At 46.6% G+C, this 13,655-nt stretch overlaps 1 protein-coding gene across 1 annotated transcript; it reads left to right on the forward strand.

Annotated features, from left to right (window-relative positions):
• Positions 1-1,844: 1,844 nt before the first annotated feature.
• si:dkey-56m19.5 (uncharacterized) lies at positions 1,845-7,753 on the forward strand. Its single transcript, XM_035520720.2, has 2 exons — positions 1,845-2,163; positions 4,496-7,753. Exons 1-2 carry the CDS (start codon positions 1,860-1,862, stop codon positions 6,988-6,990), a joined length of 2,799 nt encoding a protein of 932 aa, XP_035376613.2. The 5' UTR covers positions 1,845-1,859; the 3' UTR covers positions 6,991-7,753.
• The last annotated feature ends 5,902 nt before the right edge of the window (positions 7,754-13,655 follow it).

The raw sequence follows: 13,655 nt of genomic DNA on the forward strand, positions 1-13,655 counted from the left end.
AAAGACAAATAAAGATGTTGAGATAGTCAGCCTTTAGCTTCATGATTTTATTTGAAACCAAAAACCACAAAAAGGGAAATGCAGCACCTAATAAGTTTCAGTTCCTATACTGACATTCACAGGAACTCAGAAACATTGTTATATCTTTAGTTAAGACCTGCCATTTATTTTCTTCATCACAAGGGCTTTGTAACCAACTTGAAGAAACTGCAGGCAATACGCTGTTACTTCCATATATGTGCATTCATAATTCCACCACTAGAGGGTGCTGTTTCCATGGTAAATTGCACTTTGAGGCTCCCTCCCTCCTTTCTGTAGACAAGGGGCCTGTGGTTAATTACGCACGTGGTGGTTAATTACGCACGCGGTGTTTGTCCGGCCTTCTGCATGGCACAAATCTCGCGCACCAGAAACCGTCCAGCACGTGGAAAGGCCGAAGCTTCTCCGTGTAGCAGCGACCCCAAGACCGTTCCACACCGTAGCACGCGGGGTTGATTAGAAAGGAAACTACGTTCAGATTACACACTGAGCCAAATGTGTAAATTCTGAAGTATATCACCGTATGGAAGTAAAAAAGAGACAAAAAGATCTGAATCTATATTATCACTAATGGAATATTATTGTGTGAAAAGCAATCTGTGTATTGTGGTTAATTTAGTTGTTTTAAATCCAAGTCTAAAAATGTTAATATAAGCCCTTTATTTTGAATATCACTAGTTATTTTTAAATTTCAGTGCTGAGGAGGGAGAGAATGTCACCATGGAAAGGTCAGGCTCTCTGTGAAAAATTAAAGATGGTTTTTAATCCACAAATGCCCACACATGAGCAGCCCACATGTCAGGACGGTAGACCTGTCCAGCTCGCGGGTAAAACACACCTGGTTCAGTTCATCTGCTAATAAATACCCAGTTTGGTAACCTAAAACTCATTTACATATCTAATCCAATCCTAGATATTTTAGAATATAAAAATTACAAGTTAGAAATTCATGTGAATTTCACTCACAGTAAATTTAACTGAATATATAGATTAAATGTCATTTCTTTTCGACTTTGATGCCATTGTGGCTGGGATGACCGCAGTTTGCTGATGGAACGAATAATGGCTGAATTGATTAATCAATTCCAATCAATTTAAGGCAAGTGAGGCAAAGAAAACAAGCTTGCAACAAATAACAAAAATGCATCAAGTTTTCAAATCAGTGTGTTAAGAAAGAGTGCATGAAGATTTCAGTTAAGTGAATCATTTACCCAACACAAATATTGCTTATACTCGGTGTCAAAGGGCTTTAGTTCATGAAACAACCACAATGATCTTTATCCAAACATCTTCCACGCTTTTATGGCAAGACACAAACCAACCAAACTTAGCAGAGTGTATGCAGTCCCATTAACGCATACGGGGACATGTGGGAAAGACCTTCTCACACACACACACCCCAGTGTGAAAGTGTGTGACACTATGGAGTCGCACAGCATCTTAAAACGGTTATGGACAGTCACAGATACACTCGCATCCATCAAGAGCACCACCATCTGACTGTCTTGGCGAGGGGACACGTGTCCACAGCACTTCTGGAAATTTAGCAAACTTCACTTGGTTTGTCCCTTCAGTCCTGGCTATGTTTCACTCGGTCCTTCTATGAGAAAACCAAGCTGAGATAAATATTAAATTATATGAACCGCCTTTTAGGTGGTAATTCTCTAAATTAGACATCAAAGGAAGACGGTTGCTATAGTGACTAAAGGGTAAAGGTTTAAATAAAAGGGTTATTATTCCTAAAAGGAGAGAAGTCCATGTAATGTCTAGCGCATGCGCTGTGGGAGGGGCAGGGGAGAGGGCGTGGGGAGGGCGTGGCTATGGGAGGGGCAGGGGAGGGTGTGGCTGGGGGGGGGGGCGCAGGGGAGAGGGCGTGGCTGTGCGAGGACATGAGCTACAGCGACATATGTCTCGCGACCCGGGCTTTTAACAGGAGGAGTGCGCGCGGGGGGCGGGTGGAAATAATCCCAGTCGCAGACTGGAGCTCGAGAAGCAAGTCGCACTGTGTGCAGCTGTCGCTCGTGCGCGTTCTGCTGGATTCAGATCAGTGCTACAGCAGGGAGGCAGAGCAGGCCAGTCTCTACATCACACGGATTTGTGCGGTTCATTTCAGCTGTAAACCAGGTCGGTAAACTTTTCTCTGGATTCTCGACTTCCTTTTCTGAATTTTGCACGGTCTGCCGAACCAGGTTGTCAGTCTGAATGGAGAAGGAAGGGGCCCATGTTACCAGAGGCTAAAGCAAGCGGTGCGATGGCATGTCCTTTGTTCTCAATACTCGAATTTGCACTTCATATTAACTGTTCACAGCAAATTCAGAATTTCAGCTACAGATACAAATCTTTCAATTGCCATTTTCCCGTTGCTAATATTATGGGAAGTGCGAAATAACTTCTAAATTCTATGATAAAAAGCTCATGTTGTTTTATTGGCACTGCGGAATAGTTGCTTGGGGTGGTTGCTGTAATGACTGGTAAATTGGTTTTGGGATACTTGCGTTTCATTTCCAGCGTTAACGCTTTGTGTGTCCAGCCCAGGGTTGGTCAGGCACGTCCTGCCGTTGGTCTCGTGTTCTGTCTCACCGACTTCATCCTGACGATTGTTTGTCTGATTGTGTGCTGCATTCTTCCAAACCTCAAACCAGGTTTCCATGTTTTTCCATACGTCTTGTTCTCCAAACCGGGATGTTGTAGTGGGCCATAAACCCTCTGTACGCCGCTGGTGGGCGCGTGATAGCGAACAAAAGAGCAGCGGGAGGTTCGGGGGCGCGCGCGGAGCGACGGAGCCGGTGTAGTCACTGCTTTTGTCGACCTTGCGGTGCACGAGGGGCAGAGGGGCTGCGCCGCGGCTGACTATCCCGGGGACGGCTCGGGCGTCCAGTAACAAACCACTGTGGTTCGGTTCGGTTCTCTCTCTCTCTCTCTCTCTCTCTCTCTCTCTCTCTCTCTCTCTCTCTCTCTCTCTCTCGATAACTAAATACTGACTCAGCAACGTGAAAGAGCCGCTTGTTTTGTACATTATAACAGCTACGGTTACAAATTATGAAATCAAGGTCTCATCACAGCCACATTGCCTACAGTTATGAATATAGTCGTCTATCGTATGTGTTCAAATGTAAATACAGGGTTCCGAGCTCTCCCATCTTAAAGCGAGCTAGAATTGGCTGCACATCGTGGAGTTTGCATTGCTCTACGCGTGGTCTTCGCGCGTGACTACGCGTCTGGTCCCGGCGGGGCCTCGTGCAGGACTATGGACAGCGCCTATTGTGACTCTCGATGCAACACCTTCATCTGTCAGTCGGGACACGTGTTGACAGATTTTTGATCAAGATTATGCAAGCTTGAAATATTATTTTTATTGTAGTAGCACATACCATGTTAAATGTGCTGCAAATAACCTTTAGAGTAAACACGATCACTAACTTGGACTTCTCTGCAATATAAAAGTCGAGTGTATGCATTACTCGTTTTCAGCAGTTTTTAAATGTAAATATTTGTTGTGCTAACTACCATGGTTATTTTTGAAATTAGATCTTTATTAGGTGTGATTGAAACTTTAAAAAAATTCTCTTTTTTTTTTTTTTTTTTTTTTTTTTTTTTTTTTTTTTTTTGGTAACGGGGCATTACAGAATGTTGAAACCTGGTCTTGTTTATGTTCAGATGTTCAGAAGAAGATTCAGTCCGTTCTGTCCCTGTACAACAGCTGATCATTTGATGTTTGCCTTCTTCCTCCTTGCTCTGTGTAAAGAGCATGGTGTTTCTCTCTCTCTCTATCGCTGACACACACACACACACACACACACACACACACACACACACACACACACACATATACATACACCTTCTCAGTACATTAACCCCAACCAAACCTCTATCAGATAGGAGCCGTCTGAGGTTATCAGCCACACATAATGCACAACCACTGCAAAAAACATGTTTCTATAGTCCTGAGTGCTGATAGTGAGAGTGAAGGGGTTAGTCCTGAGTACTGAGATTTAGCCTGCTGCTACAAGCCTCTTTTTTTCATGCTCCGCCCCCATAACTGTGTTCTCTTTTGACTGACTAAACTCAGTCTTGGCAGTCAGTGTGGTTTTGTTTCCACAGGACATAGAGGTTAAAAGGAGTTTTTGTATATGGAGGCTCACAATCGACACAACCGTGGGAGGGCGACCAGACTTGCCAAATCCACGGATTCAAGATTCCAGCGTTACTCATATAAAAGCAGAACAGGACATTTAGAAGAACCGTGTGGGGTCCGAGTTTGGTCCATGTCCAGCAGCGATTTATAAACCCCCCCCCCCTCCCCCACTTTAAAAGTGAGCTTTTAAAGGGCAGAAACACAGACAGTCAGTCTTGACTCAGCAGTTCTTGCATTCTCGGTGATGTATGTGATGTATTTAATTTGAATGTCATTTTCTTGCTTAATCTCTTAATGTCACATTTTGGTCCCTTTTTCCAGGGCGCAGTATGGGAGGTAAACTGAGCAAGAGAAAGAAGGCGTATGACGTAACCGACCCGAAGGACAGAAAGGACGAGAGTCCGGTGGTCGAAGCAGCTGCTGAGGTCCCCTCTGAGGCCGAGGTCCCCTCTGAAGCCCAGGTCCCCTCCAAGGCAAGCCAGCATGTAGCCACATGTCCTGCAGTAGCGCAGGTGGATGAGGAGATGTCTGCTGTTGGAGGTTCAGCTGGGACCCCTGTTGAGGAGACCACCTTACCTACACCCCCCCCACAGCTGCCCCCGTCTGCTGATGCTGAAGGAGTACAGGATACAACTGCCCTGGTGGAGGTTGTAGAGACCGTACCTGCCCCAAAGGAGACTACAGCTGCCCCAGAGAAGACTGCAACTGCCCCAGTAGAGGACACGGGTATCTCAGTGCAGATTGTACCTGCCCCAAAGGAGACTACAGCTGCCCCAGAGAAGATTGCAACTGCCCCAGTAGAGGGCACAGGTGCCTCAGTGCAGATTGTACCTGCCCCAAAGGAGACTACAGCTGCCCCAGAGAAGACCGCAACTGCCCCAGTAGAGGACACGGGTGCCTCAGTGCAGATTGTACCTGCCCCAAAGGAGACTACAGCTGCCCCAGAGAAGACCGCAACTGCCCCAGTAGACGACACGGGTGCCTCAGTGCAGATTGTACCTGCCCCAAAGGAGACTACAGCTGCCCCAGAGAAGACCGCAACTGCCCCAGTAGAGGACACGGGTGCCTCAGTGCAGATTGTACCTGCCCCAAAGAAGACTACAGCTGCCCCAGAGAAGACCGCAACTGCCCCAGTAGAAGACACGGGTGCCTCAGTGCAGATTGTACCTGCCCCAAAGGAGACTACAGCTGCTCTAGAGAAGATTGAAACTGCCCCAGTAGAGGACATGGGTGCCTCAGTGCAGATTGTACCTGCCCCAAAGGAGACTACAGCTGCCCCAGAGAAGACAGAAACTGCCCCAGCAGAGGACACAGGTGCCTCAGTGCAGATTATACCTGCCCCAAAGGAGACTACAGCTGCCCCAGAGAAGACTGCAACTGCCCCAGTAGGGGACACGGGTGCCTCAGTGCAGATTGCATCTGCCCCAAAGGAGACTACAGCTGCCCCAGAGAAGACTGCAACTGCCCCAGTAGGGGACACGGGTGCCTCAGTGCAGATTTTACCTGCCCCAAAGGAGACTACAGCTGCCCCAGAGAAGACAGAAACTGCCCCAGTAGAGGACACGGGTGCCTCAGTGCTGATTATACCTGCCCCAAAAGAGACTACAGCTGCCCCAGAGAAGACTGCAACTGCCCCAGTAGGGGACACGGGTGCCTCAGTGCAGATTGCCTCTGCCCCAAAGGAGACTACAGCTGCCCCAGAGAAGATCGTGACCACCCCAATAGAGGTTGCAGCTGCCCCAATTGAAGTTGTAATGCCTGTACCTGCCCCAGAGAAATCTGCTACTACCTCAGTGGAAGCTATGGCTGCCACAGAAGAGATTGTAGCTACCCCCAATGGTCAAGTATTGGCCCCAGTAGGACCTGTAACTGGCCCTGAAGAGCAAACATCTGCTCCAGTGGAGATTGTAGACAGTTCAGTAGAGACCCAAGGGGAGCCAGTGACTGTCCCAGTAAAGCCTGTATCTACACCAGTGGAGTGCATTAATCCTCCACAGCTAACAGCAGAACCCAAGACCATGCCAGAAGAATCAGCAGAAAAGCCAGAAAATCCTACACTGGATGAGCCCGGTAATGAACCCCAGGGGCCCATGACTACAGCAGAAGAACCTGTAGGTACACCAGAAGAAGTTGCAGTGAAGCAAGTAAAGGAAGCAGTCCAGGTTTTAAGTGCTGTGGGAGACGAAGACGTGTCAGCTGAGATGACAGAACCAGAGCTAGAACCAGTACCAGAGGCAGGAGAGGCAGCATCTGAGCCTGAGTCACAGACTGTGGCCTTAACCCCAGCAAAGGTAGAACCAGCACCTCTTGGGCCAGAACAGCCTTTACCCACCCCAGAGCCTAAACCCGAGCCCACCGCTGCCCCTGAGCCCACCGCTGCCCCTGAGCCCACTGAAACAGAAGCAAAGCCAGGCAGTGCAAGTATTGAAGCACCAGCCACAGAAGAGCCCATTCCTGAGATTATCATTTCAGAATCAACCTCGACCAATGATCTGTCTGCCGAGGAAGCTAGCTCTGCCCCTGGCTCCCATCAGGAGATGGTTGGTAACGGAGAGTGTGAGAGTCCTGGCTCAGCCGACTCCGTGGAAGATGCAGGGCCCAAAGTTAACGGGGGTTTTCAGAAGCTGGTTCCTGCTGATGACCCCGTCTGTGTCCCAGAGCCTCCTGCCCAGGAGTGTGTGAATGGGGAGACTGGGCATCTGGAGCAGGGTGGACTCAAAAAGGACTTGAACCTGTCTGCAGCTGCTGAAGTGGAGGGTGTGGGCCTGGTGGAGACCCTCAGTGCCACGGCCAGCCAGGCTGTTGACACAGTGTGAAAAAATACACTTACAAACCTGAATACTGATGCAAATGACAAAAAAAACTCCAAGTCCCTCTGACAACACAGGCTGTCAGGAGATAAACATGTGAAATGCCTGTTGCGGTAACTCGGGCGAAAGGAAAAAGAAATGCAACCACTCCAGAAAGCAGAGAAAGAAAAGCAGAGACAATTACAGAGACTGGGAGGGAGGGAGAGGGGGAATGAGGGAAAGGGAGACAGCAAGAGAGAGAGTGAGAGAAGGAAGGAAGGAAGAGGGGAAAGGAACGGAGGGGGAGAGAATACGAAGTTTTGTTACCCTGCTATGTAACCCTTCAAAATGGGAAAATTGGTTCCACATAAACAGAAAAAGAACATGAGAATATGATGGTAATGAACAGTTTTGTTTGGTGTTTTGATTCAGATAAACATGAAATTGGGATACTGGATTAGAATTTAATGGTATATAATCTCACATTTCCTTTCTGTCTTCATTTAATGAAGTTGGAAGATCAAACACGCTGAACTTTAATCAGGGCTAAAAAAGTGGTGAATCCTGCCTGATGGCTTAGAAAATAAACAAGACGCTTGTACCTTACACCTGGTTCTTTTATTTTGACACTTTTTTTAAGTGTACCTTTAACCCTGGTACCTTTTTAAACCTTTAAACCTTTTATTTTCACACTTTGTGTGTTGGTCAACTTTTACTCTGCAACAGTGCCTGGGACTTTACTTAATTTGTGTTCTATTTAAGACTACCTGAAATAAACGTGTAACACAAACGTAACGGCTAATTCATTGAAAAGTTAAGTGGAGGTGCTGTTTGTGTGGTTGGAGTTCTACGTACTGTGTAGCACACAGCTGTGATCTGTTACTGCCACGTCATGTTTCCACACAGTTGTGTTGGTTTGCGGCTCGGCATCGACGGGCCTTTGTACCACACACCTAGCATGTGTGCGTGTGTGCGTATGTATATGTGTGTACATACATACGTGAGTACGTGTGTAGGCAGTGGTAGCTCAGTGGTTAAGGTACTGGCCTTGTAATCAGAAGGTTATCAGTTCAAGTTGCACCACTGCCATGTTAGCACTGTTGGGCCCCTGAGCAAGACCCTTAACCTTCAATTACTCAAGATGTACTCAGTCATAATTGTAAGTCGCTTTGGATAAAACCATCAGCTGTGTAGGTGGTCTGCGGGAGGGGTTACTATCCTACTCCACCCCATTCACACCCACAGATTTTTATACTCCTCTGAGAGCTCAGATGAAGCTCAGCAAAGGAGACAGACCCCCCCCCCCCCCCCCCCCCCCCCCGATATTTTCATCCACAGCAGTAAGAATGGACTTGTGCTTCTCACACAGACATTCAGACACATCTTTGTGTGTACCTGTGTAGTGGCCTCCCAGACCATACAGCTGTGTGTGGTCTGGGTGCAATACCAGCGAAGATAATGTAAGTAAGCAGACCTGCAGTGCCAATATAATGAGTGTCCAAAACTGAGCACACACACACAAACACACGCTCCAAATATGTGAAAGGAATGTTTCTGAGGGTTGGAGGTTTGGGGGAAGGACTCGCTGCCTCTGCTGATTTTCACACACATACACAAACGAATTATATCTGCAAGAATAACAAGATTTTCCTCATTGAACATGCAGACATTTTCCATTAAAGGTCGAGATCCCTGTGCAGTGTCATCAGCTGGGACTCTTAACGTTGTGTTTCTGTTTGATTTGCATTTTGCCAAAAATAGCTGCAATATATCAGTACACAGATCTGAGAGGCATCACTGTAACGAGTTAAAGAAATGTAAAGAGCAGAACTGAAATCTACTCGGCGTTCTGTAAGCGTGTAGTGAAATATCTCCTCCGAAGAAATCCTCTCTTCTACTAAAATTCTCTTCTAAACCTCTGTTTTGCTAAACCTCTGTTCTGCATTCCTCGGCTCAGATGCACTGGGATGTGTGTCACGTGTTTAAATTCCACCCGTCACAAATGCAAAAGTAGAACAGAACACAGCATTTAAAAAGAAAATTAAACTCAGCGTCTGGTGCGTTAGCCACTTTTCTTTTCGTGTGGAGAAGTCTTTTATTCTTATTCTGTAACGTGTCCGGTTTCTTCAAAGCATGTAGAGACACTGGGAGAACCGCCCCCCCCCCCCAACACACACACACACACTCACATTCGCACACTCACACACACACACACACACTCACACTCGCACGCACACACACACACTCGCACACGCACACTCACACTAACACACACACACGAACACTCAAACTCACACACGTACACACACTCACACACACACACACACACACACTCGCGCACACACACACACACACACACTCACACTCACACACACACACACACACACACTGCAGGTTTCCTTGAGTAACTCTGCTTGCATGTTGATTTAAACACTGCCTACAGATCGCGTGGTTGTGCATGCCCAGCTGTATCACCGTGGTTACGGGCTGACACTGTGGCCTCTATTGCAATGCCGCGTACCCACGTTTCAGACGGAGAAACAGCCCTTTATCACATCAGTCCCTCCCACATGAACTGTCTACACCACCAGCATTCAAAATCACACATGCACTCAACAAAACGTTGAGAGTATTAAAGGTGTAATTTTAAAAAACAGTTTAAAAGGGACAGTCTGTAATACGAGCCTGTGTCTGGTAATAAGGACATTTCTCAAAAAAAATGTCTTGATTATCTATTATTATTGCTATTATTATTATTTATTAGGTTTGTTTTTAGGTAGTAGGTAGCATACGTAATTGGAACGGGGAGTATAATATGAAACATGCTGCCATGTGTGTCGTGCCACGGCTGTAGGTGCACAGGTGTGTTTTAACTGTAGATGAATAGGTGTGTTCTTACTGTAGGTGCACAGGTGTGTTCTAAATCTGTCAGAGACCAGGTGTGGTCTTACTGTAGGTGCACAGGTGTGTTCTAACCCTGTCAGAGAACAGGTGTGTTCTAACCCTGTCAGAGAACAGGTGTGTTCTAACTGTAGGTGCACAGGTGTGTTCTAAGCCTGTCACAGGTGTGTTCATACTGTAGGCGCACAGGTGTGTTTTAATTGTAGATGAACAAGTGTGTTCTAACCCTGTCAAAGAACAGGTGTGTTCTAACCCTGTCAGAGAACAGCTGTTTTCTTACTGTAGGTGCACAGGTGTGCTCCAACCCTGTCAGAGAACAGGTGTGTACACCACTGTAGGTGCACAGGTGTGTTTTAACCCTGTCAGAGGACAGGTGTGTTCTTACTGTAGGTGCACAGATGTGTTGTAACCTGTCAGAGACCCAGTGTGTTCTTATTGTAGGTGCACAGGTGTGTTTTAACCATAGATGAACAAGTTTGTTCTGACCTTGTGAGAGAACAGGTGCACAGGTGTGTTCTAACCCTGTCAAAGAACATGTGTGTTCTAACCCTGTCAGAGAACAGGTGTGTTCTAACCCTGTCAGAGAACAGGTGTTTTCTTACTGTAGGGGTACACCTGTGTTCTAATCCTGTCAGAGAGCAGGTGTGTTCTTAGAATAGGTGCACAGGTGTGTTTTAATCCTGTCACAGAACAGGTGTGTTCTTTCTTTACATGTACAGGTGTGTTTTAACTATAGATGAACAAGTGTGTTCTAACCCTTTAAGAGAATAGGTTTGTTGTAACCCTGTCAGAGAACAGGTATGTTCTTACTGTAGGTGCACAGGCGTATTTGAACCCTGTCAGAGACCAGGTGTGGTCTTACTGTAGGTGCAGAGGGGTGTTCTAACCCTGTCACAGAACAGGTGTGCTCGTACTGTAGGCGCACAGGTGTGTTTTCATTGTAGATGAACAGGTGTGTTCTAACCGTGTCAAAGAACAGGTGTGTTCTAACCCTGTCAGAGAACAGGTGTGTTCTTAGTATAGGTGCACAGGTGTGTTCTTACTGTAGGTGCACAGGTGTGTTCTAATGCTGTCAGAGAACAGGTGGGTTCTTACTCTAGGTGCCAGGTGTGTTTTAGCCCTGTCAGAGAACAGGTGGGTTCTTACACTAGATACACAGGTGTATTCTAACCCTGTCAGAGAACAGGTGTGTGCTAACCATGTCAGAGAACAGGTGTGTTCTCTACTGTATGTGCACAGGTGTGTTCTAACCCTGTTAGAGAACAGGTATGTTCTTACTGTAGGTGCAGACGTGTGCTCCAACCCTGTCAGAGAACAGGTGTGTGCTAACCATGTCAGAGAACAGGTGTGTACTCCACTGTAGGTGCACAGGTGTGTTCTAACCCTGTCGGAGAACAGGTCTGTTCTTACTGTAGGTGCACAGGTGTGTTTTAGCTATAAATGAGCAAGTGTGTTCTAACCCTGTCAGAGAACAGGTTTGTTGTAACCCTGTCAGAGAACAGGTATGTTCTTACTGTTGGTGCACAGATGTGTTGTAACCTGTCAGAGACCCAGTGTGTTCTTAATGTAGGTGCACAGATGTGTTTTAACCATAGATGAACAAGTGTGTTCTAACCCTGTCAGAGAACAGGTGTGTTCTAACTGTAGGTGCACAGGTGTGTTCTAAGCCTGTCACAGGTGTGTTCATACTGTAGGCGCACAGGTGTGTTTTAATTGTAGATGAACAAGTGTGTTCTAACCCTGTCAAAGAACAGGTGTGTTCTAACCCTGTCAGAGAACAGCTGTTTTCTTACTGTAGGTGCACAGGTGTGCTCCAACCCTGTCAGAGAACAGGTGTGTACTCCACTGTAGGTGCACAGGTGTGTTTTAACCCTGTCAGAGGACAGGTGTGTTCTTACTGTAGGTGCACAGGTGTGCTCCAACCCTGTCAGAGAACAGGTGTGTGCTAACCATGTCAGAGAACAGGTATGTACTCCACTATAGGTGCACAGGTGTGTTCTAACCCTGTCGGAGAACAGGTCTGTTCTTACTCTAGGTGCACAGGTGTGTTCTAACCCTGTCAGAGGACAGGTGTGTTCTTACTGTAGGTGCACAGATGTGTTGTAACCTGTCAGAGACCCAGTGTGTTCTTATTGTAGGTGCACAGGTGTGTTTTAACCATAGATGAACAAGTTTGTTCTGACCTTGTGAGAGAACAGGTGCACAGGTGTGTTCTAACCCTGTCAAAGAACATGTGTGTTCTAACCCTGTCAGAGAACAGGTGTGTTCTAACCCTGTCAGAGAACAGGTGTTTTCTTACTGTAGGGGTACACCTGTGTTCTAATCCTGTCAGAGAGCAGGTGTGTTCTTAGAATAGGTGCACAGGTGTGTTTTAATCCTGTCAGAGAACATGTGTGTTCTTTCTTTAGGTGTACAGGTGTGTTTTAACTATAGATGAACAAGTGTGTTCTAACCCTTTGAGAGAACAGGTTTGTTGTAACCCTGTCAGAGACCAGGTGTGGTCTTACTGTAGGTGCACAGGTGTGCTCTAACCTTGTCAGATAACAGGTGTGTTCTAATCCTGTCAGAGAACAGGTGTGTTCTAACTGTAGGTGCAGAGGGGTGTTCTAACCCTGTCACAGAACAGGTGTGCTCGTACTGTAGGCACACAGGTGTGTTTTCATTGTAGATGAACAAGTGTGTTCTAACCCTGTCAGAGAACAAATGTGTTCTTAGTATAGGTGCACAGGTGTGTTCTTACTGTAGGTGCACAGGTGTGTTCTAACCCTGTCAGAGAACAGGTGTGTTCTTACTATAGGTGCACAGGTGTGTTCTTACTGTAGGTGCACAGGTGTGTTCTAATGCTTTCAGAGAACAGGTGGGTTCTTACTCTAGGTGCACAGGTGTGTTCTATCCCTGTCAGAGAACAGGTGTGTTCTTAGTATAGGTGCACAGGTGTGTTCTTACTGTAGGTGCACAGGTGTGTTCTAACCCTGTCAAAGAACATGTGTGTTCTAACCCTGTCAGAAAACAGGTGTGTTCTTACTGTAGGTGCAGACGTGTGCTCCAACCCTGTCAGAGAACAGGTGTGTACTCCACTGTAGGTGCACAGGTGTGTTCTAACCCTGTCGGAGAACAGGTCTGTTCTTACTGTAGGTGCACAGGTGTGTTTTAGCTATAAATGAGCAAGTGTGTTCTAACCCTGTCAGAGAACAGGTTTGTTGTAACCTGTCAGAGACCCAGTGTGTTCTTACTGTAGATGCACAGATGTGTTTTAACCATAGATGAACAAGTGTGTTCTAACCCTGTCAGAGAACAGCTGTTTTCTTACTGTAGGTGCACAGGTGTGTTTTAACCATAGTTGAACAAGTTCTGACCTTGTGGGAGAACAGGTATGTTCTAACCCTGTCACAGAGCAGGTGTGTTCTTACTGTAGGTGCACAGGTGTGTTCTAACCTTGTCAGAGAACAGGTGTGTGCTAACCATGTCAGAGAACAGGTTTATACTCCACTGTAGGTGCACAGGTGTGTTCTAACCCTGTCTGAGAAAAGGTCTGTTCTTACTCTAGGTGCACAGGTGTGTTCTATCCCTGTCAGAGAACAGGTGTGTTCTTAGTATAGGTGCACAGGTGTGTTCTTACTGTAGGTGCACAGGTGTGTTCTAACCCTGTCAAAGAACATGTGTGTTCTAACCCTGTCAGAGAACAGGTGTGTTCTTACTGTATGTGCACAGGTGTGTTCTAACCTTGTCAGAGAACAGGTGTGTGCTAACCATGTCAGAGAACAGGTGTGTACTCCACTGTAGGTGCACAG

This window comes from Electrophorus electricus, chromosome 23 (genome assembly GCF_041902795.1).
Source record: "Electrophorus electricus isolate QZ-2024a chromosome 23, ASM4190279v1, whole genome shotgun sequence".
NCBI classification, from domain to species: domain Eukaryota; kingdom Metazoa; phylum Chordata; class Actinopteri; order Gymnotiformes; family Gymnotidae; genus Electrophorus; species Electrophorus electricus.